The sequence below is a fragment of the Lissotriton vulgaris genome, chromosome 7, assembly GCF_964263255.1.
Source record: "Lissotriton vulgaris chromosome 7, aLisVul1.2, whole genome shotgun sequence".
Taxonomy (NCBI): domain Eukaryota; kingdom Metazoa; phylum Chordata; class Amphibia; order Caudata; family Salamandridae; genus Lissotriton; species Lissotriton vulgaris.
The window spans coordinates 573689779-573716118 of record NC_141695.1 but is presented as its reverse complement, the minus strand read 5'-3'; the positions used below and the strand labels follow the sequence as shown (position 1 = coordinate 573716118).

General features: G+C 49.0%; 1 protein-coding gene across 1 annotated transcript in view; it reads right to left on the bottom strand.

The window, feature by feature from the left end:
• LOC147702045 (T-cell antigen CD7-like) overlaps window positions 1-26340 on the bottom strand; it is a 211958-nt gene that overhangs the window by 23822 nt on the left and 161796 nt on the right. The window contains exon 3 of the mRNA XM_086928744.1: window positions 23198-23328. Within this exon, the coding sequence (XP_086784870.1) occupies window positions 23198-23328 (131 nt within the window). The remainder of the gene's footprint in view (window positions 1-23197; window positions 23329-26340) is intronic.

Sequence of the window (26340 nt, the reverse complement as noted above, 5' to 3'; positions counted from 1 at the left end):
TTCGCCCCAGCCTTGAAACCATTTGACAACAAAGACTAATGCTTTATTTACACAGATGCCAGCAGTGTAGGCTTGGGAGCTGTTTTGGTGTAACACAGGGATAGTAAGGACTTTGTGCTTTTGGATCTTTCAGATTTGTCTTATTCTGCAATTGAAAGAGAGGGATTGGTGTGTTGGAGGGGTGTGTGTCATTTTCTGAATTTGTGCTGGGAATGGATTTCATGATTTACAGAGATCACCAACTGCTGGCGAATCCGTTTACTAGGAAAGGTACTGGTCAGGTTCCTTCAGGGAATACCAAGTGGTTGTTGAGATTGATGGAGAACACTTTCAGAGTGAAATGCGTGCCTTGAAATGCAAATGTTGATGCAGATTGTTTGTCGCGGTTACTGGTGAAGAGTGAGGGTGGAGTGGCTAGCAGTGAATCTAAGTACCCTTACTAAGGGTCGAAAACCTCATGAGGAGTAGTTCAAGCAATCAAATAGGATGTCACATTGCAAGAAGTGAAGGAGTATTTGACAGAAGATTGGCCAGTCAAAGGTACGACTTCCCAGGGAGCAGAATAGTTCAGGAATATAAGTAAAGAATTATCAGTCACATGTAAGGTATTTCTAAGGGCTGAGTTATTGGTTGTACTGGACATACTGAGAAGTCACATGAAGGACATGCTGGAACAAGTGAGAGCAACCATAGGCTGGGGTTGGTGTATTGGAGGCCAGGCTTGGATAAAGCTGTGGAGAGAGCGATAAGGGAATGTATATTATGCACTTGGAGTGACAAGTCACAGAAAACAGTGGAGTATCCACCAGTTGAGGTGGGCAAAAGGGATACACCTTTGAAGAAACTAGGGTTGGACATTTCTGATCCATACAAAGTGCTGGGGATTGTGCCCTAAATATGCCATGGTAGTCATAGATTATTATTCAAAATGGCCACAGGTTCGATTAACTGCTTATGTGATCAATAATGTTTAGAAGAATTGTGGCAGAGAAAGGGAATACCGGACCAAATAGTAACTGATAATGGTGTGCAGTTTGTATCACAAGATGCGAATGAATTTTAGGAAGATTATGTCAAAATCTGTTTATTGAATTTTATGCAAAGGTTACAAACATTTTATAGAAACCACGTTGCATTCAATCCTTCCTCACAGGAACATAATCCATGCATTAGGTAACTATAGTATAAGCACAGTTTAGTGACAAGTTTTGGACTGCCCCAGTGAACATTTTCTGAGAGGAGAACCTTGTGCAGGCTCAGAATGCAAATATATTGACCTCAGTGCAGGAGGAGTGCCTGTCCCCAAAGCTGAGTACTGCTATATTTGAATGCCACCAAAGGTAAAGAAAAACATACTAACATATAATAAGAAAGAAATGGTTAAGACCAACCGAACCCTGGGAGACACGTAAACCTATGTTCTAGTGTGTGGAGCGGGGTCGTGAAGTGAACCACCCGCGACCTGCAAGGGAGGGCCCACGTGGGAAGGGGGAGATCCCGGGGCCCCAACTTCAGGTGGAAGGAGCCCACCACTATATCAGGAAGAGATGCAATGCCCTCAGCCTTGGACCACATGCGAATAGTGAAAGCCCCTCCGATAGGTAACTTACTAGCGGGCTTCAAAACACAGTCAAAGCCCTTAAACGAGTCTTCGAAAATGTCCGAAATTTGTTAGTGGGCTATTGCGCACCACAAGTGGGCGTGCCACTGTGTAAATGAGGGAGCCTCCGGTTTCTACCAGGCTGCTGCCAGTGCCATCTTGGCCGCACCCAAACTAAGCCACATGCTGGAACCTGAGTCTGATATTTGAGATTTGGGTTGCGAACTTCCAGGAGTTTAAGCTCCATGGAAACCCCAACAGGGGAACCCAATATTAGCCTGATCTGGGATCATATTGCCTTCCAGAAGGGTTGGCTAGCGGGAAAATGCCACCATATATGTTTAAAATCCCCCAGAAGACCGCAACACCGCCAGCAGCAATCGGACGTGTCGGGGAAAATTGAGTGCAGCTTCTTTGGGTAAAAGTACCAATCATATATAGTTTTATAGTGGGCCTCCATCAGGAACATGGAGCGGTTGAGTTTCGCAGTCTTTTTAGAGGAACTCCCAGTGCTTTTCTGAAGGAGGGGTTGATATAATTCCCTCTCAAAATGTTATGTGGCACGGTGACCGCTGCAGGCTAAGTCTAAGCAAGAGTGTACATAGAAAGGAGATGCACCCCTTCCCTGCATTGCCAGTTTTGACATATTTGTTTAATAGGAGCAGTTATCTAGGGGCCGCCTGTCGCATCTGCAGCTGCTGGACTCAATGGGCTAACTGCGCATAATGGAAGCCTTCAGTTTGTGGGAGCTGGAAGTGGGTTACACAGTTGGCAAAGGTGCGTATCTTCCTTTTGGTCAAGAGGTTAGAAATCATGAGGCATACTCCCTCCCTCCAGTGATCAAAAGGCCCATCTGAAAGCACTGGGGGGACGGCTGTGCTAAAAAGGTTGGGGTTGTAGGAGGATCGGACTGTGGTCAGCAGTAGGGTTTTGGTCACCGTGTCCCATACCCAGAGAGTAGTTGCTGTGGGTATGCACAGATAGGCGTTGGCCGACCTGCCATCCCTCTGTCTCCACAGCAAGTCCCAAATGGTTCTACCCGTCACCTGTCTGTCTATGTGGAGCCACAGTTTCTCCGATTCCCTCAGTGACCATTGGCCCAAGACCTGTATCTGAGCCGCTCTATAATATAGTAGGAATTCCAGGAGAGCAATGCCTCCCTTGAGTTGCAGTCTTATCAGGAGGTGGTGGGGAAGACGTACCCTTTGACCCTGCCAGATTAAATTGGTGAGCATGGATCTGAACTCCTTGAATAACCCCTTCTCAGGATATGAAGCACCTGGAAAGATAAAGAAGGCAGGGAGCTCATTAATCTTTACAGCATTAATTCGACCTATCCAGGAAATGTATGCAGAGCTCCAATTTTTAAAATCAGTTTTAAGTTGTTAAAGCAACGGGGGAAAATTAGCCCTAAATCAGTCACTCAGCTGGGGAGTGATTTGGACACCTAAATATGTAATAGCCTTACACACCCACGGAAAGGAGGACATCACCTACACCGTTCTTTGCACCTCTGGGGGCATCGTTAGATTTATATGAAAGATTTAGAGAGGTCAACCTTGAAGCCTGAAACCTTTTCAAACTGCCCTAGTTCCTGATGTATTTAGATCAGGGAGATGACTGGGTTGGTTATTGGCAGGAGGATATTGTCCGCAAATAACAACATTTTGTGGTCATCGGAACCAAACCCAATCCCACTAATCTTCGGGTTTGCTCTCACCCTTGCTGCACAAGGCTTGATGCTAAGGGCGAAGAGCATCGGGGAAAGGCGGGAGCCCTGTCTGGTACCCCTAGCCAAGTTAAAAAAATCAGAGGCCACCCCGTTTACTAAAACCCTGGACCTTGGGGTACTGTAGTTGGCCCTCACCATCCCCAGGAAAAACTCACAGAACCCAAATCGACGCAGAGAAAGCTGCAGGAAGGTCCAGTCAACTCGGTTGAAGGCCTTCTACACATCAATCGATAAGAAGACCGCAGGGATCTATTTCTTCTGGGCCTTATCTATAAGGTGGGATACCCTACCCTGATTGATCGGGGTGAATAAGAGTGGGTAGGACTCACTCTAGTCTAATAACCAAAATGTTTTAATTAAATTTTGCATCCAAATTTAACAGAGTTGTAGGTCTATAAGAGGTACGTTCTTGAGGGTCCTTACCCACTTTCGGGATTATTGAGATCAGGGCTTCCCCCATGGAGGGGGATACAGCTTGGCCAGCTGCAATATCATTGAATAGAGCAGCCACAGCCGGTAGTGGGAGTACCGGCCAGGCGGTGACTTGGGGAGGGGGAGGGGCAGGGTTGGGGGTTGTAATGTATGGATTACGGATTTAAACAGGTAAGTAAACATATAAATAAATAAAACGGATTTCGTTGCACGCACTGCATCGCATTTGGTGATGCAGTGCACGCAACAAAATTCTTTTTATTTATTTATATGTTTACTTATCTGTTTAAATCTGTAATCCATACATTACTACCCCCCCACCCTGCCCATCCCCCTCCCCACGTCACCGCCAAGCCGGTACTCCCACTACCGGCTGTGGCTGGAATAGAGTAATATGTTGAGGAGCTAGTTCAACTGCCAAAGTTTGGTGGAACTGGCCCGTGAACCCATCTGGGCCCGGGGCTTTATGTCATTTGAGGCAATCAATGGCTGCCTGAACTTCGTCTTCGGATATAGCGCAACCCAAATCCTCATTAGCTGCCACCCGGACCTGAGGTAGCTCTAGGGAATCTAAATATTGCATCTGGTCTGTCTCTAGGGATGGTTCAGCCGTGTATAACATGCTGTAGAAGTCATAGAACGCTCCTGCCTTCCCCTCTTCACTAGTACGAGTGACCCCAGTCCTATCAATGAGCTGCCTCACATAGTCGTTCTATTTAACCCTTAATTGCCATGCCAATAGTGATTCTTCTTTTTCTTTCCCCTCATAAACATCGGCCTGGAGTCTCAGGATAGTCTTTTCAGCTCTATTAGTATAGATGAAATTTAGTTTTCCCCTGAGGGCCTTGACTTTTCTAAGGGCTGGTACCAAAGGCGAGGCTTTGTGTGTTTTTTCCGCTTGGATTAGCTCTTGTTCTAACAACAGTCTTTCTTTTGTCCTGAATTCCCTCAGGGAGGTGATGAGGGCAATGCAGTTACCCTGTATGTTTGCCTTGAAGGCATCATAGTTGTTTGCTGGGGATGTGTCAGCAGGATCCTAAGTTATGAAAAAACCCTGATAGCTTTACGGAGATAGTCTCTGTGTAGTCTGTCCCTGCACAACATGTCTGGGAAATACCATCTTGTCAATTTAGAGCGTGGTTCTGGCCAGTTTATTAAGCAAGTCAGGTGTGCATGGTCCGAGAGGATTACGGGGAGAAAGAAGGAGGCTGTGCCCGCATGTAAGAGTGACTGACTAATAAAAATGTGGTCTGTCCTCGAGTACGTCCTGTGGGCATGTGAGACAAAAGAATAGTCCTGCTCAGTGAGGTTAAGTGCCTTCCAGATGTCTAGCGGCCCTAGTTGTTGTAGGGACAGTTTTGGTGCCCTGTTAAACACCCCCCACCCTCGGCTGTCTGTGGGTGTGTGATGTCCATCTGGGAGTCCCAGATGAGAATAAAATCTCCCATGAGAATAATTTCCCCTGAGGAAAATCCCGCCAGGGAGGTAAGAAAGGCAGACATAAAACCGGTCAGTCTTGTATTAGGTGCATACACTGTAACGATTGTGCAGGGCCGACTCAACAACAGTCCCCTAACCATGATAAATATCCCCCCCTTATCGCTTTTTAAGGCCTCTGGATGAAATTGACCTGGCTGCTCGAAATATCATGGGTTAGTGCCTATGTTTCAAACTTAACTCCTCTCCCTTCTTAAGATGTGTCTCCTGCACAGCCACCACCTGTGGTCCCTGATCCCCAAGAAATTCCCAGAAGCGTTGCCTTATATTAGGGAAGTTGAGGCCCCTAACATTCCACAACATTAGTTTAACCTCCATCTGCCCCTGTGTCCTGTCGTGCGTAATGGTAGGGACCCCCTCACCCCAGTACCCGCCCATTACTTTCGAGTTGTGTACCCTGGGTAAAACATGGATCAACACAAATAGTATCAAAAAACATGAACTGTTCAGGATTTCACAGAGTCCTGTTGGACCTCATCTTCGGAAGCCTACTGGGGCAAGACCACTCCCGTACCCAGAGCCCTGTGAGAGTTCTCAAGAAGACCTTAACTCTGGAATGTTCCCATCCTGGCTCCAGACAGCTAAGCGGCGAATGTCAGCTGGTATGTCATGGTTTGCAAAAGTAGAAGATAGGAGGAGGCCCCTCCATCGAATCGGTCCTTTCCCTTGGGGTGTCCAAGCTCCCCAGGTAATGATCCACAGTGCCTTAAATCTTCTTGGGTAAATGAGTGCTTCTACAGTTTGAGCAGAGTAATCCTTTATCGTACATATGTTGCCAGTTGCTTATGTATCCTCATCACGACAACTTCTTGTTTGCTTATTTAGGCGTCTGCCAAGGTCCAGGAGCTTCCCAGCCCAGGGGGCGCTCGTTGAGTCCTTCATTTGGCGATGCCGCTCTTTGTGGCGACACTCTCAGCAGACCAAGGAGGGCCGCCACACTCTCCACCACCATAAAATCCTGCTGTTTGTTAATGAGGGAAAAGGCAAGACCGAATGGGTAAGTCCACCAATATTTAATGCGGCACTCCCTCAGGGTGGATATGATCAGCCGAAATTGTTGATGCCTCATCAGCGTGGCCTGGGCAACATCTTGGAAAAGAGCGCAGGCCGCTGCCTGGTAGTCTGTGAACTATCTGTCTTGTGCCTTAAGGAGCACCTGTTCCTTGATCTTAAAGGAGGCGAATTTTGACAGGATGTCTCTCTGGCTTTTGTTTCTCCCTTGTAGACCCGGGCCCACTCTATGCATGTGCTCCAGATGTACACTGTGTGTCCCCTCGCCTATGATGCTAGTGAACAGGCCCACTATGTACGCATCCAAGTCTGTTCCTTCTTTGCCTTCCTCCAGGCCCGCACCCTGTTGGTATCCCTTTAGGAGCGGTTCGCCAGGTCCTCATATTTGAGCAGCACAGAGTTCAACTGGGCAGAGAGGGATTTTGCCCCCTCCTCCAGCGGTTGCATTCGACCCTCCAGGTCCTGGCATTTCGCTCCTAAGTCGAGGTTGCGCGACCCAATTGAGTCTAAGTTCGCTTGAAGTATAATAATATTTGTCCCAATTTCCGACTTGAAAGAGTTGAAGGAGGCTCCCATGTCTGCATGAATGTCGTCTCTGAGCTCCCTTGTAAATTCTTTTAAGGTTGCAAGGAGGTCCTTTCGGGTGAGCACCATTCCCCCTGTCTCCTGGATGCCCTCTTCCCCCTGCATTTCACCTTCTTTGGGTGCCCGCAGTAGCTGGAAACCTTTTTGGGCTGTCCTTTTTTGGGTTGCATAGGGGCAGCTCTATGTTGCACCCCACAACCCTCCGTTCCTGAGTCATGTGGTAAAGGGGGGGGGGGCGAGGGGTCACCGTGAGGAATCTGTTAAGGCGTTGCTTTGCTCTCAAAAGCGCTAGAGCCCGGCATAGCTCACCTCCTCAAGGTGGACTGTATGCTCCTCTGGTGCCTGCTAGAATGGGATCTCCCGAGCGCACGAGATGAAAGGGTTCGATCGCTGTGGCCTGGCTTAAAATACAATGGGTGCCATCTTAGGGTCAGGCATGGGACCAGGCACCTCTGCTGGAGTTCCTCTCCATCCCCAGGGCACAGAACGGCCCAGCAGGACCGGCCTGGGTAATATGCCTGCCTCTATGCTTTTCATCTGCAGGCTCAGCCTTCATATGCAGCTCTAGCGGTCAGTCATACTGCATGGGGTGCTCCTACCATCTTGTGTGTTTCTGGTCCGATGGTCCAGACACCTCCCTGGAGCCCCTGTGCAGCATCTGTGATCGAGTTGGGTCAGGTGCGGGCCCGTTCAGTGTCCATCTCCTGGGCTCCGGTGTGGTCTGAGCCCCTGGGAGGTCTCCACTAAAGCATTCTAATGCTGCCGGAAAGAGCCGCACTTTAAGAGAATCAGAACACAGCTCATCACCTCTCATGGCCCACTGCTGTGGCAACAAAGCTCCCACATCGCAAAAGGGCACCGGAGTCCCAGGTGTGCTGTCCCCTGTTCTGCACCCCAGGTGCCACCGCATCTATGCACTCCCTTGCTGCAGTGCTCTCCCTTAAGGGTATTGTCAGCCTCTACAGGGTGCGACCGCCATTTTGGCTAGGCGGCAGTGACCCCAATGTTCCACAAAGGGCCAATATTGGACCCGTGCTCACCCAAGACAGGTGTCGAGAGTGATCACAGTCATCTATTTGCCCAGACCCTGCACACCGCTTGCCATCTGCCCCGGACTGGCCACTGAAAACCACTCTCCCACAGGGCTCTTTCCTGGAGCTCAAAGATGTCACGTCTTTGCGGCCCTGATGGCTGGCCATGCCCCTTCTTGGAAGATTATGGTGTTGAGCACATCAGATCTTCAGTTGATCATTCCCAGAGTGAAATGGTGGGTTCACAACTGGCGTTGATTTAATGTAACCCAGTGGAAGAGTGCAGTGAGAAAACTGGTGTGGGCAAATCGTACTATGCCGAACAGTTCCACAGGAAAGTGCAGTTTGAAATTAAGCAAGGTGAGCGACATGTTTGATGTCCAAAGGAGATGAGAGGAAAAAACAGGCAGAAAATGTAGAAAGGTTAAAGAATGCACCTTAAGTTGGGGAGTGGGTGTGTGTGAGGAAAGAATATAGGGAAAACAAAGGTTTGGCTACATGTTCTGATCCTTTGCAGATTAAGAGAGTGAGTGTATCCTTATACTGTGTTGTTAAGTAATGGCATTGTGTTGAATCACAAAAAAAGTTTTAAAAGTTGCACTCTGTCTGTTAAGAGAAGAAATGGAAGATGGGATAAGTGAAGATAGAAAACTGTGTGTGCAAGGTGGTAGGATGCAAGGAGGGTAAAAAGAACAAATTCCTGGTGGATGTGATCCATCTCTTCAGAGAACTGATGAAAAAAATGATGGTAGTCATGGAAGAGTGATGCAAATTCAGTGGCGGCTAGTAGGGAATGGGGTGCAGTGGCAAGGGTTTGGAAAATATTTTAGAAATCACAAGTACCTTTTCCGCCGGCCCCATCTCTTCTCTGCTTTTCTGCTCTTCCTGACTCTAGTCTGTAAGAAGCCGCAGGAAGCAACCGGCACACATTCTACCGATAGCCAATCACAATTTTGCAACGCAGCGCTTTGATTGGTCTGAGCGCAGTGGATCGGCGCTCCGATCGGGAAAGGGAGTTTGTGCATTTTCCCTACCAGGCTGTCCATTACAGCCTTGTGGGAAATAAGTAAAGTGTGCATGACTACTTGGCTGAACAAAATGGCCGGCCAAGTAGCCGTGCGCACTTATTGTGTATAGTCCACTCCTCAACTCTGAGCCACCAGCCCCGCCTCGCACTAACGCAGCCCTACAGTTACCAAAAATGAAATGATTAGAACATTCAGTTATTATCATTTTATTTTCCCTTTTTCACTGCTCTAAGAGCAGTGAGGCAACCCTCTTCCACCTTAGCGGACAATCTGACACTGGGCAAATGGCATGGGGATTATTTGCTGGGGTGCTGCATAGTATATTTCTTGGAATGTGTTAAACTTTGTTTATATTTTTAGTGATAGCTTGAGTAACAGTCGAGAAATATGTTGATACTAGTTATTCACATAAGTGTTTTACATTATTTTTGTTACAGTTTTTTTGTTGTTTTATTCATTATTACAAGGAGGGAGATGTACTGTATTTAGACTCCTATGAGTCTACTTCATGAGACGCGTCGTAGTGTTTCATTTTGCATGCATGTGTCATGAGGTTTCTAAGGAAGAATGTTGGTGGGGAAGATGAACAACTATCGAGGATCTAGCTAGCAGCTCCCTCATGATGTTCCTGCTTCACCCTATTCCTGGGAGCACATCCTTTATCTTGCACTTGTGTAACTGCTTTGATTTTGTTTCATCACATGATTTCCAATGCTGTCTTCTCTCTGTTTAAGCAGCTTATGCCCACTTGAACCGTAAGAGGATCCCCCTATTGCCTGACTCTGCGATTCACAGGTGTTTGTTCTGTCAATAAATATTTGTAGATTTTCTCTGAAACTTGCTGTAATAGATCTCGATTAACTTCATTAGGAAATAGACAGACAACATTGGGCGCACCAATGCCAAACAAGAAAAAATATCATTCAAATCGCGCAGAGCGCCACAATCCAATTCAAAGGAACCAGCAGACTTTGATGCAGTGGACAACCAGGAAGAGGACTGGAGAGCCCTGCTACTAGGCATGAAACACACCTCTCAGCTATTGATGCCAAAATGGACACAATGAACACCAGAATGGACTCGGAGGTGAACAAACTTGACCAGCACGACCAGCGACTCAAAAGGCCGAATCCAGAGTGTTGGAGCTGGAGGACGGAGCATGGCAAACAGAGAGTGAGTTTCCCAAATGGACAAATTGCTCAAAATAATTGCGGACAAGAACGAGGACTTAGAGGCCCGTTCCAGGAGGAACAACGTCCGAGTTCTGGGCCTGGCTGAATCAACCAACACAGGCCGTATTGAAGATTTCATGGAAAAGCTGGTCACTTATCCGTTTGGTAGAGACTCCTTCTCAGTGCACATGAATATAGAAAGAGCACATAGATCACTGGCGGCACACCCACCCCCAGGAGTGCCGCCTCACCCTGTAATATGCGCTTCCTAAACTACTGCGACAGAGACACGGTCTTGCACCTGGCTCGAGAAAGGAAACAGGTGCACTACGAAAAAACCACACTAGCGTTATTCCTGATTTTACGCAGGCAGTGCAAGAGGCTCGGCGCAAATTTGTAGCTGTGAAGAAAAAAATACAAACACAAGAGATACCATACCCAATGATGTACCTAACGAAACTGAAGATAACTCATCGGGGGAAGCAGCACTTCTTCAGCAACCCCCAACAGGTGGAGGACTACCTCAGGCAGAATCGAAGGGCGGTGTCCAGGGAAGCGGAAACACGAGGACGATCCAGATCTTAATTGCCACTGTCGCAACCGGGATGAACTGACCGGCCCCCACCAACACATCTAGAACTGTTATGGCCTCTACAGTCCATGTGAATTGCTCTGAGTTGGTGAAGTATTGCTTTTGATATTGTTCAGATACTAGATCCGCCCGGCCACTCTTCTCTATCCCACTAAAGCTGCCTGCCTCTTAGGTGGTGTAGCGGATGGGTGAGACAGGGGAGAAGAGTGGGCAAGTCGTGGGCCCCTAGTGACTCCCGTTTGAGGGCGAACCCCTAGCACTTCCTTATTAAGATTTGGGGCTGATTGACTTTAAATGTTTTCTCCTTTTTTCTGTTAAGTTTGTTAGGGAGGGTGCAAATGCCCGGCAAGTTGGGGAGGCCGGAGTGGGTGGGGGGAGAGGGACCGTATTTGGGTACAATGTTTAAAACACGGATTGTTACTGGCAATGGCACATGCAATTCCCAGATATTCATGGTCCGATGGAATGACAGACGACATAAATGATGTTCATAAACTGAATATCATATCGTGGAATGTCCGGGGCCTGAATAATCCCTGGAAGAGGAGACAGATCCTCAGGTATGTAGATAGGCACCATGTCTAAGTCGCCCTATTGCATCTGAACCCAAATGACGCACTCCAGTTTGCAGCAAAGTGGGCATCTCACCACTGCTTGGCATCATACTCTGGGTACTCAAGAGGGGTGGTCATAATCATTAAGCAAGGGGTCGGTTTGTGATAGGTGGGTCAGATTCTGATGCCAATGGGCGGTTTTGCCTGATCTGGGGGAGGCTGAACTCACACGATGTAACCATAGCTAATTATTATGGACCTAAAACGGATGACCCACACACCCTGCTCCAGTTATGGAGTAAAATCCAAGCGATAGGAACTACTTATGTCATCTGGGGTGGAGATTTTAACATGGTTATGAATCCACAGGTGGATAGATCCCGAGCCTTACCCATGCACTATACTACCACGCAACGTACGCTGAAAGACACTATAGAGTCTAACTACCTACTTGATACCTGTAGATATAAGCATCCCTCACGGCAGGAAGGCACTCATCACTCTGCTGTACACTCGACATGGGCTAGGATAGATTACCTGTTTGTATCAGTTGGGATGGCGGCACACTGGCTGAAAAACATAACACACCTTGACCGTAAGTTCTCTGACCATTCTCCTGTTATGATCGTCCTGCAGGTCCCTGTTGACCAAACCCCTTACATTAACTGGCGACTTAATCCCTGGCACCTCCAAGATCCTGTCTTCAGAGCTGAAATAGAGCAGGAAATTCAGGATTTCTTTATCCGTAACGTGGAGTCGGTACCGAGCTTCACTTCAGTTCGGGAAGCATTTAAAGTAACTGTGAGGGGATAGTGCATCTCGAAGGGTGGGGGCATCCTGAAAGACCTACGTAGAGAATTGAACAAACTTGAGGGTGAGATAAAAGCGCTAGAGAGTGATCTCTCTTCTAACACTGGCGACAAAGATGCTAGAGCTAAACTACGAGACAAAATCACAGAAAACGAAGACGTTGCCGATAAGGAATGCAAATCCCGAGGCAAGCCTCACATGGCGAGGGCCTATGGTGAGGGTGATCGTACAGGGAAGGCCTTGGCACAGGCGACACAACCTCCTAAATTTGCGAACTATATAGCAGAAATACAGGATAAGCAGGATACGATACACAAGAACCTCCCCGGACAACTGAATACATTTGTAGACTACTACTGCACACTTTACACTTCCCAAAGGGGCCCCCAACTAGATTTGCAGCAATACTTTGAGGATACCACTTTGGCATGGCTGGCGGATACTCAACAACATTTTTTAAACCTAGACCTGGAGGTGGATGAAATCAAGGATGCACTAATGTCCATGAAATCTGGGTGCTCACCGGGGTCCGTTGGACTTCTGATAGAATTTTACAAAATGTATGTGCATATATTGGCCTCATTTCTAAAAGAAGTTTTTTATGTGGCAGAGGAGGAGGGATACCTGCCAAACACCATGAGAGAAGCCCAGATTGTTTCCTTGCTGAAACCGGGCAAATCCCCTCTCCACTGTGAATCATATCGTTCCCTGTCAATGAGAGGGCTCTGATCTACCCAGCTAGGCAACTACTTATTTCCCTCTATGCGGACGACATGACTTTATACGTAAAAAAAAAACAGGAAAATCTAAATCCAATATTACGAGAAATAACCAAAATTGGAGTCATATCCGGCATACAAATAAACTGGGCTAAGTCTGCAGTATTTCCCCAGACGAACAAGACTGCCCAACACTAACTGGATTACCCCTTGATCTGAGAAAGTGACGAATTTAAATACCTAGGCATCTACGTAACCAAAGATAAGGACGCATTAATGCGTGCCAACTATGGTGCGGCAATAGACAAAGTGACAGATAAAGTATCCCAGTGGATAAGACTGCCCCTTTCAATGGCCGGGAAGATACCCTACCACCCGGGAAGATTCTTCTTTAATATAATTAAGACTCAGTTTATACGGCTAATCTGGGGAGGGAAACAGGCACAGCTTAAATTGCGTTGATGCTACCACATAACCAGACAGAATTGAGAGGGCGGACAACTCGATAAAGGAGATGTTCACCATTCATAAAGAGATCTCCTGCCTGGCCAATGTCGCTGCACCTATCATGGGCTCAGTGGAGACCTGCTACTGGGTGGCAGAGTTCTTTGCCAAAAAGGTTGAGAAGATATATTCCACCTTCCCAGTTTCAGCAAGGGTAGGGCACGCTGAGGATCCGGACCCCAGCAACATAAGAGGAGGAGAAGGGCTGATCACCTTCACCATTCCTAACCACGAAAGCCTAATAAAGATAATGAGCAGCATTAAGTCCGGCTCCCTCAGAGATCCGGCTAGGCCCGGGGTGCTGAGAGGTAGTATGGAGGGCCTCGAACCACATATCAGGCATTTGTTAGATCCCTCCTTTAGCTCAGGCATCGTGTAAAAAAAATGGAAGGAGGCAGTGGTCTTACCGCTGAAAAAAAGCCTAATATCAGCGCAGACCAGCTAGACAATTTGCGGCCTATATCTCTCAAAAACTGCAGAGAAGGGGGCGTGGCCAAGATGGCGGAGTGAGGAGACGCTTTCTCCCGGAGCTCCCGACCCAGCCCGGGCCCTGAGCCTTCTGCATAGCTTGTTCTCCCCCCCATCGGCATAAAACCGAGTGGGGACGGTGCGGGATCAGATTGGGTTGTGTCAGAACCGAAATCCAGCTTTGGAGCGTCCGTAATCCGGACCGTGGCATTGAGCGACGCAGAGACTGGATGCGAAGAGAAATGGCGCCCTAGCCGAGGCTGAGCAGAGCTCTTTCCCCGAAACACGCAGAAGTCAGCAGTGGTGCAGCGGAAGGAAGTGGGAGCAACGCCTGGGTGCCGCGACAGGACTGTGAAGCCCGGAGAAGTGCCTGCTGCCCGTGGAGACGATCCACCCCTGGTTGCCGATCCCTACTGAAATCGAGGCAGCGGTTGCGGCCTAACTGATCGGAGGCCTGCGAGCCGGAAGGGCGGGGTCGGTGGGCGCTGAGGCGGAAGAGGAGTCGCAGCGACAAAGATAGGAACCGAGACCCTCCAGAAAGCTGCTGCGGAGGAGTCGGCGCCCGGCCGGCTGGCGACTGATCCCGGGGCCGGGCGGAGAGCCGTCCGTAGACGGAGCCATCACCGGAAATGGTGTGACAACTTGCAGGGGCATGCGAAGATGCCATAGTTGCTCTCGAAGGCGGTGAAGGAACCGGTGGAAGACGGTGATATGTGGTGCCCTTGAGAGCTCCGCCGCGGATGGTCGGCTCACCGTGAACAACTGTAGAAGTCGCCGAAGGTCAAGCTAGGCCAGAGGAACCGGTTTGTGCGGGCCGTGGATGACTCCCTACCCTTGATTGCAGCGTGCCCGAGAGCGGATATGGGGCGCCCGGGTCATTGGGGCCGCCCCCGGACAAGGGAGGTCCCGGAGGTGCACCCCGCGGCAGAGGACAGAGTCATCCTAGAAAGACGAGGCGGGTGGGGCCGCTGCCCGGGTGTCTGTCCGACGCAGTGCCCGTGGTTGGCAGGGCGGCCTCGAGGACAAGATGGCGAGTCAGAAGGGCAATAAACTGAACGACTGCACGCTCCCTGAGATGCTTGGCAGGTCTCAGATCAGGGGTGAAAGGAGTCAACCGTCCCCGAACGCAGCGAGTGGCTCTCATGCAACAGGAGGCTGTGAACCCCCGGTCACTCGATCCTTCTTGGAGTCGCTTTTTGGCACGCTGAGAGACGATTTTCAGACGCTGAAGCAGGAGGTGGCCGGGGAGGTTCGCGAGATCCGGAGAGAAGTCGACGGTCTTGGTGAGAGAGTGGCCACGGTGGAAAGCTCCACACAGAGACAAGACGAGGAACTCACGCAGCTACAAAAGGAGGTGCTGCGATTGAGGGATCAACAGATGGACCTCCAGGCCCACAATGAAGGCCTGGAAAACCGCTCTCGGCGGAATAACATCAGGGTCCGGGGAGTGCCATCCACGGAAGAGGGGACGGATGTGGCGGGTACCTGAGGGAGCTCTTCAGGGACATATTGGGTGAAGCGGCGGACTTTCCGGTACGGATTGATAGAGCTCATCGAGTGTGCCCTCATAGGCGCGCGTCAGCCCCGCTACCGGATATTTTGGCATTTCTTCCTGACTTTCCACTGAAAGAACGGATCATGGCAGTGGCCCGGAAAAAACCCTCGTTGACGTTTCGAGGACACCCTGTGGCCTTGTATCAAGACCTGTCTGTAATCACCCTCCAAAAACGGAAAGCGTTCTAGATCGCAACAGACTTCTTGAAACAGCATGAAACGCCTTACTCCTGGGGTCATCCTTTTCCGGTGGAACAGTGTGCTACATCTACTAAGGTCCCTACAGGACACGTGCGAGGTGCTGGGGATCACCGCGGAAGAGGAGGCCTCCGCCACACCTCGCAGGAGACGCACCACGGAGGATGGGTGGCGCAGGGTCTCAAGGCGCAGAACATCAGCGGCTTCCCAAATTCCGAGCTCGCCTACCATCAGGGCTGAAATGGCGAGTGCCATCCAGGAAGCCTCCAGAGACACAGTGGTGCACGACGGTGTCACACTAACAGCGTAAGACTGCTCCGGGGGGAGAACGACTTTGCATTACTGTTCCTGCCGGCTTAGAGCCATGAGGGGTTGGGGAGGGAGCAGAGGGAGAAAGGGTGTGGCTGGACGTCCACTACGATAAGTTACCACGGACTTGTCCGGACAGGACATGGCTGGGACAAATTTTCGGAAGGAGTTGGGGGTTTGGGGGATTTGGGGGGGGGGAAGGGGTGGAGGGGAGTTGGGGTGCCGAGAAGGGGGTGGGAGGAGGGGGAGTTGGGGTGTTGGGGGACGAGGGGGTTGGGAGTTGGGTAGGGAAGGGGTGGGTACAGTCCGTTCAGTGTTCTTGAACTTTCCACGATAGCCCGATGGGGAGTTATGGGCAGTTGAGGCCCACAGGCCCCCCCCATTGCTCAGGATCCCATGCATGTTTCACTCTGTCTTGACTCTTTATGGCAACTCTTAAGGTAGTGACCCTTAACGTTAAGGGGCTTAATAACCCTGTCAAAAGAAGAGCAGTCCTCTCCTTGCTAGAGAACACACAGGCTGACATTTGTCTTCTACAGGAGACTCACTTGCTTGCGCGAGACTGCCATAGATTGCGATCCCGTACACTTCCCACGCAGTTCTTTTCCTCGTCCAACACCAAGACGGCGGGAGTGGCGATTTTAGTGTCGAACTCTTTCAGAGGGGAGGTCCTACACAAGTTTGCGGAACAAAAGGGGAGACTTTTAGCGCACAGATACAGATTGGGGGCTCTGACATTTACCATTGGGTCGATTTACTGCCCGAATGAACGCCAGGATAGCTTCTTTCAGTCAGCATTAGTGGACATAACAGCATCCCCGGACAGGCACATTATTTTGGGTGGGGATTTAAATATGGTGGTAGACTCAGCTATAGACAGGTCGGCACAGCGCTCACCACAGACAGGGGAAATGTCACAAGCAGTTAAATCCCAACTGGTGGACCTGGATCTTCATGATCTTTGGCGCCACTTACACCCCACGGATCGAGACTACTCCTTTTACTCTCACGCGCACAAAACCTACACGAGGCTGGATCACCTCATAGTTACCGGGCCAGTCCGTGATTTAGCTACGACATCGGAGGTGGGGGTCATATCTTTATCTGATCACGCACCGGTCTCGGGGAGCTTCTCTCTGCCGGCTGACCGGGCCCCCCGGGGGGTCTGGCGCCTCAGAGACGCTCTGTTACATAAGAAAACATAAGAAAACTGTCGTGCAAAAGGTTACGGCGGTGATCAGGGACTTCCAAACGCACAATGATAACGCAGATACCTCGGTGGCGACGCAGTGGGCCGCACTTAAGGCAGTGGTCAGAGGAGAATTTATTGCGGTTTCCTCGGCGGAGAACAGGGAACGGAGGCAGAAGCGGGACGAGCTCACGCAAAAAGTTAGGGAATTGGAAGAGGTGCACCGCCGTACGGGGGCTCCCAGGATTTGGAAACAGCTGAAGCTAGCGAGAAAGCTCCTGTCATCCCTGGACATGGACAGGGCAGAATACGCAGCACTTCGACTGAAACACGCTTACTACACGGGGGGGGACAGGTGTGGCTGCCTTTTGGCGAATAAACTCAGGGTGGCCAATGAACGTCATCGGGTGAAGGAGATTGCGATGGGGAATGGCGGACTGGTCACAGGGGATGATCAGATAGCTACCCGGACTTATACACCGGGGAGAATCTGATGGCGCAGGAGTCAGAGGACTACCTGGACTCAGTCACACTCCCATCCCTAGAACATCTCAATAGGAGTATCTTGAGAGGGAGATACGGGTCGATGAAGTGATTGCTGCAATTTCTAGGCTCAAACATGGGAAGGCCCCCGCCCGGACGGCTACACAGCGCTCTTTTATAGGACGTTCAGTGCCACGTTGGCCCCTATACTAGCTAAATTGTTTAACTCTTTCTCCGAACCGGGGGCAATCCCTCCGGATCTCCTACAGGCCACGATCTCGGTTATACCTAAACCAGGGAAGGACCGGACCCAATGCAGCTCGTACCGCCCGATCTCCCTTTTGAACGTGGATTTAAAACTGTACACGGGAATTCTGGCGGCACGCCTAGCACTTCACTTACTGGGCCTGGTGGAGTCGGACCAGGCTGGCTTTGTCCCTGGGAGACAGACGGTGGACAACACCAAGAGGGTAGTGCATGTTCTGGAGAAGGCCTCCCGGATTCCTGGAGAGAGAATGCTCCTTTCGGTGGATGCTGAAAAGGCGTTTGACCGAGTGCACTGGCCCTATTTGGAACGGGTCATGACAAGGATGGGCATAGGTGAGAAATTTCGCACCCTGGTTTTTAACTGTTACCGGTTCCCGTCGGCGGTGGTGCGGGTGAATGGCTATGGCTCTCAGAGGTTTGGCATTGAACCTGGCACCAGACAGGGCTGCCCCCTGTCCCCACTCCTTTTCGCTATATATATGGAGCCACTCGCTCAGAGACTCCGGCAGAATCCGGATGCAACTGGAGTGAGGATAGGGGGATATGTTCATACGGTCAGCCTCTATGCAGACGATGTGATTCTGACCTTGGATGAGCCGAGGCGTGCACTACCTGCGTGTATCGGCGAATTGGAGGCTTTCTCACGGGTGGCCGGATTCAAAATGAATATGGGTAAATCGACGGCACTGGACATCTCCCTGACTCCTTCAACACGGCGGGAGTTGCAAGGCCTCTTCCCCATGCATTGGTCGGCCCACCAGGTCCAGTACCTGGGTATCCTGTTGGCACCTACGTTGCAGGCCATGGTGACAGCCAATTATACCGCTTTGACTGGAAAGATTAAAGAGGAACTGGGGAGGTGGAGCAAAGGTTTGATATCGTGGCTCGGGAGAGTGGCAGCAGTTAAAATGACGGTCCTCCCTCAGATACTGTATCTATTTTTGGCCCTGCCGTTGCAGCCGCCTAAGGGCTGGTTTCAGCAAACACAATCGACCCTATCCCGTTTTATTTGGCAAGGCCGTAAGCCTGGGATGAGGAGAGTTCTCTCCACGTTGGCACCGGAATCTGGGGGACCGGGGGTCCCAGACTTACGCAAGTATTTTCAAGCGGCGCAGCTTCGATACCTGGTTGAATGGAGCCGATGGGAGTCGGACAAGCATTGGTTATTCCAAGATCAGACGGTGGCGGGCCGTCCTTTACAAGAGGTGCCCTTTCTGCGTATGGCTCACCGCCCTCCGAATATCTACGCGTCTTTTGTAACACGGGTTCCGCTGAGGGTGTGGGACACTACTAGCACTGCACACAAGCTTACCACGTTCCCCTCTCCATTCACACCTATTGCAGACAACCCGGATTTCACACCAGGGATTACCCAGGGAGCTTTCGCACACTGGCGGGCTGCTGGTTGTAGGTCACTTTTTCATGTGTATGGGCCGGACGGAGTTCTCCCTTTCCAGACGCTTAAGGAAGAGTATGGTTTAGCTGAGACAGATAGGATGCGCTACTGGCAGGTACGACACTGGGCTTTGCAACCACAGGTGCGGGAGTTGGCGGATAGGAAATTATTGCCGTACGAGAGGCGGTTAGTGACGCGGTCTTCGGACGCTAAGCTCATCACAGATCTTTATAAAATGTTACAGCCTCCCCCCACACACTTTCATAAACCAGGTAGGGAATGCTGGAACAGAGAACTCGGAAGAACGTTGAGCCATAAAGAGTGGGACCAGATTTCATACCGCGCACGACATTCTGCATACCATGTAGGGCTAACTGAAACTTTCACTAAGGTGTCTACATACTGGTATTATACTCCGGAGCGGTTGCATGAGATGGATAGGCATATCGATAATACCTGTTGGCGAGAATGTGGGCATCTTGGTACACTGACACATGTTCTATGGGAGTGCCCGTTGTTGAGCCCTTATTGTTAGGAGGTGCTAGATGAGATTGACACCCGCTTTGAGATAGAGTTGTTCCGCTTCCCAGCATACGTCCTGTTGGGCCTGCCTAACGGGCTGATGTATCCACTGAAATCTCGTAGGGGCAGACAAATTGCAATAGCATTGGGCTCCGCCATGCAGACCATTCTCATACATTGGCGGACCACCACGGTTCCATCCATCACGGGCTGGCTACATAGATTGTGGCATGTCCTGGGGATGGAAAAATTATCACTGATGATGGCCGGGGAAGTAGAGCAATTTGGGGAGTTGTGGCAGCCCTTCCATGCATTACTGGCCACCGAATTTTGGAACTGACCTGTCCGAGGTACTTGAGGCTTTTGAGGTTGACACCACCGCTGGATTTCACTGCTCAATAACCATGGGTTAGATAGAGATAGGGGATAGTGGGGTGGGCTGAGCTCAGATGGTTAGCTAGACAGGACACTGGACGGGGGTACTGGGAGGGGGGTGGGGGGAGTTGGGGGGGAACTGTTCCTTTAAAAGGGGAAGGGCACGGACATTTTATTTCTACCTCTGGGTGTTATTTAATGTAATGTTGATGGACCACGCAGCCTCTACTGCATTTGCGGGACACGTAGCATTATCTTGAAGATGGGCTCTCGGGGTTGCAGCACAATGTTTCTGCTTGATTGTCTTTCTTTTTGCTCTGTGTACCCTTTCAATAAAATACTTTAAACATAAAAAATGCAGAGAAGGTAGTGAACAACCAGTTAACAGCTCATATTAATAAGAATGGCCTTCTCCACCCCACCCAGTCCGGTTTCAGAGCACTGTACTCAACTGAATCAGCCCTGCTCCTCTCCACGAGACTATTAGAAAGCACATTGATGAGGGACGGATGGCGGCCTTAATTCTATTAGATCTGAGTGCCGCCTTCGACACGGTGGCCCATCATATGCTGCTACAATGTCTAAGAAGGGGAGGAGTGGGTGGCAAAGCTCCATATTGGATGGAATCTTTTCTGCGGGACCGCAGTTTCCAGGTAGCTCAGGGACCCTATCTGTCGAAGAGCATCGGGCTGAAACGGGGGGTGCCCCAGGGATCTACCCTCAGTCCAATGCTATTCAATCTTTATGTCACTCCTGTGGCAGAGATTGCGGGGAAGTTTGGCATCGAAGTCATGTCGTACGACGATGACACGCAATTGGTTGTATCCCTTGCACATGATTACAATAAGACAGCCTGCAATTTCAACTTATGCAGGAACTAGCCGTGTGGATGGTCAACAACTGCCTCAAACTGAACGGGAACTAGACGGAGATGTTGGTGGTTGGTAAAGCTCCCTCTGTCTGGACATCAGCTTGGTGGCCACAAACCCTGGGCCTGACCCCAGAGCCTAGTGAGCAGGTCAATAACCTAGGGGTGTGGCTTGACCCCAAGCTCTCGTTCGAGCACCACACAAGGCGGGTGGCAGGCACATGTTTTGGAGTCCTGCGGGATCTCCGTAAGACACTGGACTTGCTGCCCACCACTGCGAGGAAAACCATGGTCCATGCCTTGGTAACCTCTAGGCTGGACTATGGAAATGTCCTGTACCTGGGTGCTAATGTCAGCTGCATACAGAGGCTGCAGCGTATCCAAAATGCAGCAGCCCGCATGGTTCTGATGCTACCCAAGAGAGCCTCCTCTAGTAGGGCCCTGGCTGCCCTGCAATGGCTGCCAATCAAGGAGCAAATCCTGTTCAAGGCTTTATGTGTAAGCCATAGGATTCTACACAGGAAGGGGCCCACTTATCTACATAACCTTCTGACCGGTTATACCCCATCACGCCAACTGAGATCCAGCGGAATGGGGCAGGTCAAGATCCCCGCTATCAGGAGGGCTAGAATGGGTGGCCGCTCCTTCTGTTTCCTGGCGGCTCAGCAGTGGAACAAACTCCCAGGGTACCTTTGGCTAGAGGCTTCGGAGACGGTCTTCTGCAAGTACTTGAAAACCTTCCTTTTCCCCGCTTAAAATCTTCCCCATGTCTTGCTGAATAGCTTTTTGGGTGGCAGGGTTTGAATGGTGGGGAGAGGGCGTTGGCAGCCTGCTTCTCGGTGGACGATACCTCAGCGTGGGGACACAATAGCCTAGTGTAACCAGGCGCGTTAAAAACGGGCATATTATTATTATTATTGTTTTAACCAGACAGGGGACCCGTTCCTAATTTTGGACACTATTATTACTGCGCATAGGCACATTTTGCAGTGTACTGGATCCACCCGCCCCCATTCATGCCTCATCAGGCGGTGGAGGATGACTAAATGGCCCGACCCCTCCAGATGGGTATCTGTTTACGTCAGTCAGGGAACAGGAGCGCGACCCGTCCACCATTTAATGTACCGTGGCTGCATGGAGAAGGATAGCCCAAAAGTTGGAGACACCCCTAATGTACTCCCCTAGGATGACCTTGTCCTGCACTCCGCTATTACAAGTCATGTATGAAGGGATATGCCGCAGTATGCTCGACAATCTTCACTACAGCACCTGGGGAGATTTGTATACTGATGGACAGTTTAGAACAAAGGAACAATTTTTGGGGGAGCAATCACCTAATACCATGGACATATTCATATACACTTGTCTCAGACAAAGTATAAAAGCCATAACCCCATCATTTCCTACAGAACCTGAGACATTTGCGCCGCTGCACGCACTGCTGCAGACTGACGCCCCAAAACATGTTACATCCATGTTGTGTGAAAAGCTCCCCCCACAATTCCCCATACGAGCTAGAACGGAATGGAATGGCGACTTGCATACCCCCTCACGGATGAGCAATGGGAAATTTGTTGTATGCAGACTGAGGCGATTACAGCTAAGAGTAGATTGTGTCTAATACATTTGAAATTCTTGCACAGATTATACCACACTCCGGTACGGCTACATAAATTCCTCCTCAGAGCTGATGACAAATGCGTGCTGTGCGGTCGGGACCTGGCGGATTTCATGCACTTGGTATGGAGTTGTCCACAGGTGGCGACTTACTCGGCGGAAGTTTATGAGGGCATGTCTGCAATGATAGGAGCACAATTACCACCGACACCCCATGTTGCCCTCTTGGGTTTAATGCAGGGTGCTGCTAAGGTACATAAGAAATGGATATACTTACGACAAGTACATTAACCGCCTTACTTACCATCAGCACTAATGCAGTTGTATTTCATGCCTGCCCTCAATGAGATGTACTTACTGCAAGTACTCATAGTGTTGGACTTACTGCTTATATATACTTACCTACTGCTTGTAAACTTGGGGTTGCACTTACCATCACCACCCATAGGCATTAAGTTATTTACAGCATTCAGTGGGATACATATATTACCAGCAGCTATTAGGAGATACTTGCAATAGCAACCAATAGGCTATACCCATGTAATTGTGCTATGCACCATACCACATGGTTGTAATTACCACCAGCCCCCTTTGGATGGACTTACTAAAGGCACTCTTTGCGTTTTCTCAGTAATGGCACCCATCTGGTCATATTTAGTCACACCAATCATCAGATTTACTTACCGCCATCTTATTTATGATGACTGCACACAAGGTCAGGATCACGATTGCTAAACCGATGAGTAAGGTGTACTCCCATTTCCATTTATAACTGAGTTGGCATGATTGCTGCGACTTTCTTGCCAGCTGTGCATCTAAAAGAAAAAAAAGCAGTTGTTTACTTTCAATGCAAACTTATGTTTTGAACCCATGGTGGACAAGTTTGGAGTGAAAGCAGAGAGATTTTACTAGCATGCCGGTGCTCCTTACATGCCAGTAGGGCTGAGGCACCACTTGTTCACATGATTGGCACTCATTTTAAGTGTGACAGTCTGGCCTCATTGATTTATCACTCTCAGCAGGATGCAGAGGAAATATCCATATTTAGCCATAGGCACCCAAAAATATAAATCCATCCGCATTGTCCACCCATGGAAATTTTTTCACTTGGTGGTGGTGTCAGAAGACAAATTGCTTAGACCTATTGAAAAATAGGTTAAAAACCAACCAGCATAATTATGAAGGGGGTTGTATTGGGCTTGTACCATGCAAGCCCAAAATGTGATTTATAAACCCACTCAATGCGACCTTGTGTGGCCCTGAGTGGCTTCATCAATCTGGAGTAAAGCAACGTTGCATAAATCACTGCATTGTGTTACTTTGCCCTGGGAAGGCATTCCATGGGCATTATGTTGGTGTTTCCGCTCAATCCCTATCGATTCGGATGCATTCCCAGATTTACTATCAGTGGTAGACCTGGGAATGCACCAAAAAGATACTCCTTCTCAGGAGAGGCATAACCAGGGGAAATATATTTAATTTCCCCTGTTAATTCCTCATACTTCTCCATTCTGCAGCACACATAGAGGAATATGTCTCAGGATTGTTTTGTGCAGGAAGATGCGCCTTCCTGCACAAAATCAATCTGGCACGCCAAACAGGCACCCTTGCACACTGGTGCAAGGGTGCCAGTGTTGGCCCTAGGCAGCCCATTCTGTGCCAACACTAGGGAAGGGGCAGAAATGCAACCTATTGCAATAAATAAAGTGCTTTCAAGCTCTTTCCCTCTAACACAGTGTAGCATGGTGACTTGCAGCACTGAGCTGTCTTTTTTTCTCCATAAATAGGCCATCAAATACATTCACACACTTTTAAGATGAGTACTTAGTTTTAAGAGCAGAACCCTGAAGAATACTGTACGGACAACATAGATAGTCTCTACCCCCCATCACATTAGTAGCAATTCATTTGCTTTTTTATTAAGTGAAAGTTTTTAAGGTAACTCCCTAATTAATCAACAAAACTATCCTGTTGATGTATTTGAAATAAGAACACACACTACGCCTTTTTCTGTTACTCTTTAGCCCACCCTATTCTCTCTCATTTAAATTTACTCTCTAAGTCTCTCTTATAATTTTCTACCTCTTGCAGTAATTTTGCCTGTCATCTGTCTCTAGTGTCCTTGACAATGTATCTTTCCCATTTATTTCTCCCTTTCCCTCTGTCAATTTTTCGATTCTCCATTTTTCACTCTCACTACTTACACTTCCCTCTCTCGTTTTTTCCCTCTCTCTCTCGCTGTCTTTTGCTCATCCTGCCTCTCGTTTTCCTCTTTAGTTTTATGTTCTCCATAAAACTGTAAAAATATTTAGGGCCATAAGTATGGCCAAGCCACGCAGTTCAGTGCAGCAAGTCACCTTGCTGCACTGTGTGACAGAGAAAGTGCAGAAATGTACTGTATTTACATCAATACAGCACATTCCTGACATTTCCTCTGAGCTGGTGCCCTTTTGGCTGCCTAGCGCCAATGCAGGCACCCTTGCACATTCGCTGTCAGCTGGGTTGTCTTTGTGCCCAAAACAATCCCCTGAGATTTTTTTAACACACATATAAAGAGGAAAACACAAAGGGAAATAAGCATTTCTCCTCATTACACCTCACCCGTCCAGGCGCAGGTTTCTGGCGCATTAAGAGGTCTACCACTTCTGCTAAATCTGGGAATGCATCAAAATCCATGGATGTTCGTTGGGAGTACCAAAGTAGCACCAATTGAAATGCCTCACTGATGCTGAGTAATGTAAATCTGTGTTTTGCACTGCATTGCATTACTCAAGATTTACGAAGCCACTCAGGCGGCCTCAAATGGCTTCAGAAATCTAATTTTTAATTTGCATCAGTCTGGCGTGGTGCGTGTTGCTAGAATGACATCAAGGGGCTTTTAAATATCCCCCATAGCATTTATGGTTCACTGATAATATTTTAAAAACCTAGCATTTACAATTGTAGGGCCCACGAAGAATGCTATTTTTCATTTGTCCTACCACATATTTTATATGAATTTAAGAAATTTTAATTTATCATCTTATACTCGCACCGTAAGTACTCTCTAAAGGAAACTGCTTTTAAAAATGCCAACGACAACATGAAAATGCTGTAAAAACTGTCACCACAGCAGTCCCAAACAAATAATTTAATAATGTTCCAAAACAGGGCCCTATTCAAAAAGGTACATTCTGTTTACGATCAAAAATACCTTTTTTATGCCTGTTCGGAACTCAAAAAAGTCATTTTGGTCAGGCAAACATGCAATTACTGCTATGGAGTTCTTGGCAACAGCAGCAGAGGACGACAGGGGCTTGATGGGTTAATCTAGGAGATGCGGTGCTGAGCCTAGCAGGAGGTAAGTGGGAGTAGGTGTCTTTTGCTGAGTGTTTTTATGTCTGTGTGTGAATATGTGTGTGGCTGATAAAAGGCCGATGCAATCTACTCAAGATGGTTATTTTTCCCGCTATGTAAACCGTTTCAGGCCCCTACTGCTCTAGCTAACCAAAAAACACTTCAGAATGTTGGAGTCCCTGCTGCTAGGGGTTCATTAGGCAGTATACCAAACTGCAGCTTACATTGCATTTGTGTTGCGCTTCCTACCCCTGGCGAGGCATTGCAAGTGGCCCTCTACAGCTTCCTATTAGCAAGGATGGTGTGGCGCCTTCGTCGCTCTGGCTGACACCCTCAAAAGGGTTGATTGATTCATATAAGATTCAAAACATTATCACTTAGAAGTATTACAAGTATGGCAGCAAATCAGAACCATGCATCCTATGCCAAGGTTTAATAAATACACGTTGCTTTCATGATCATGTATTCCTAATATGTCGATATTGGCACAA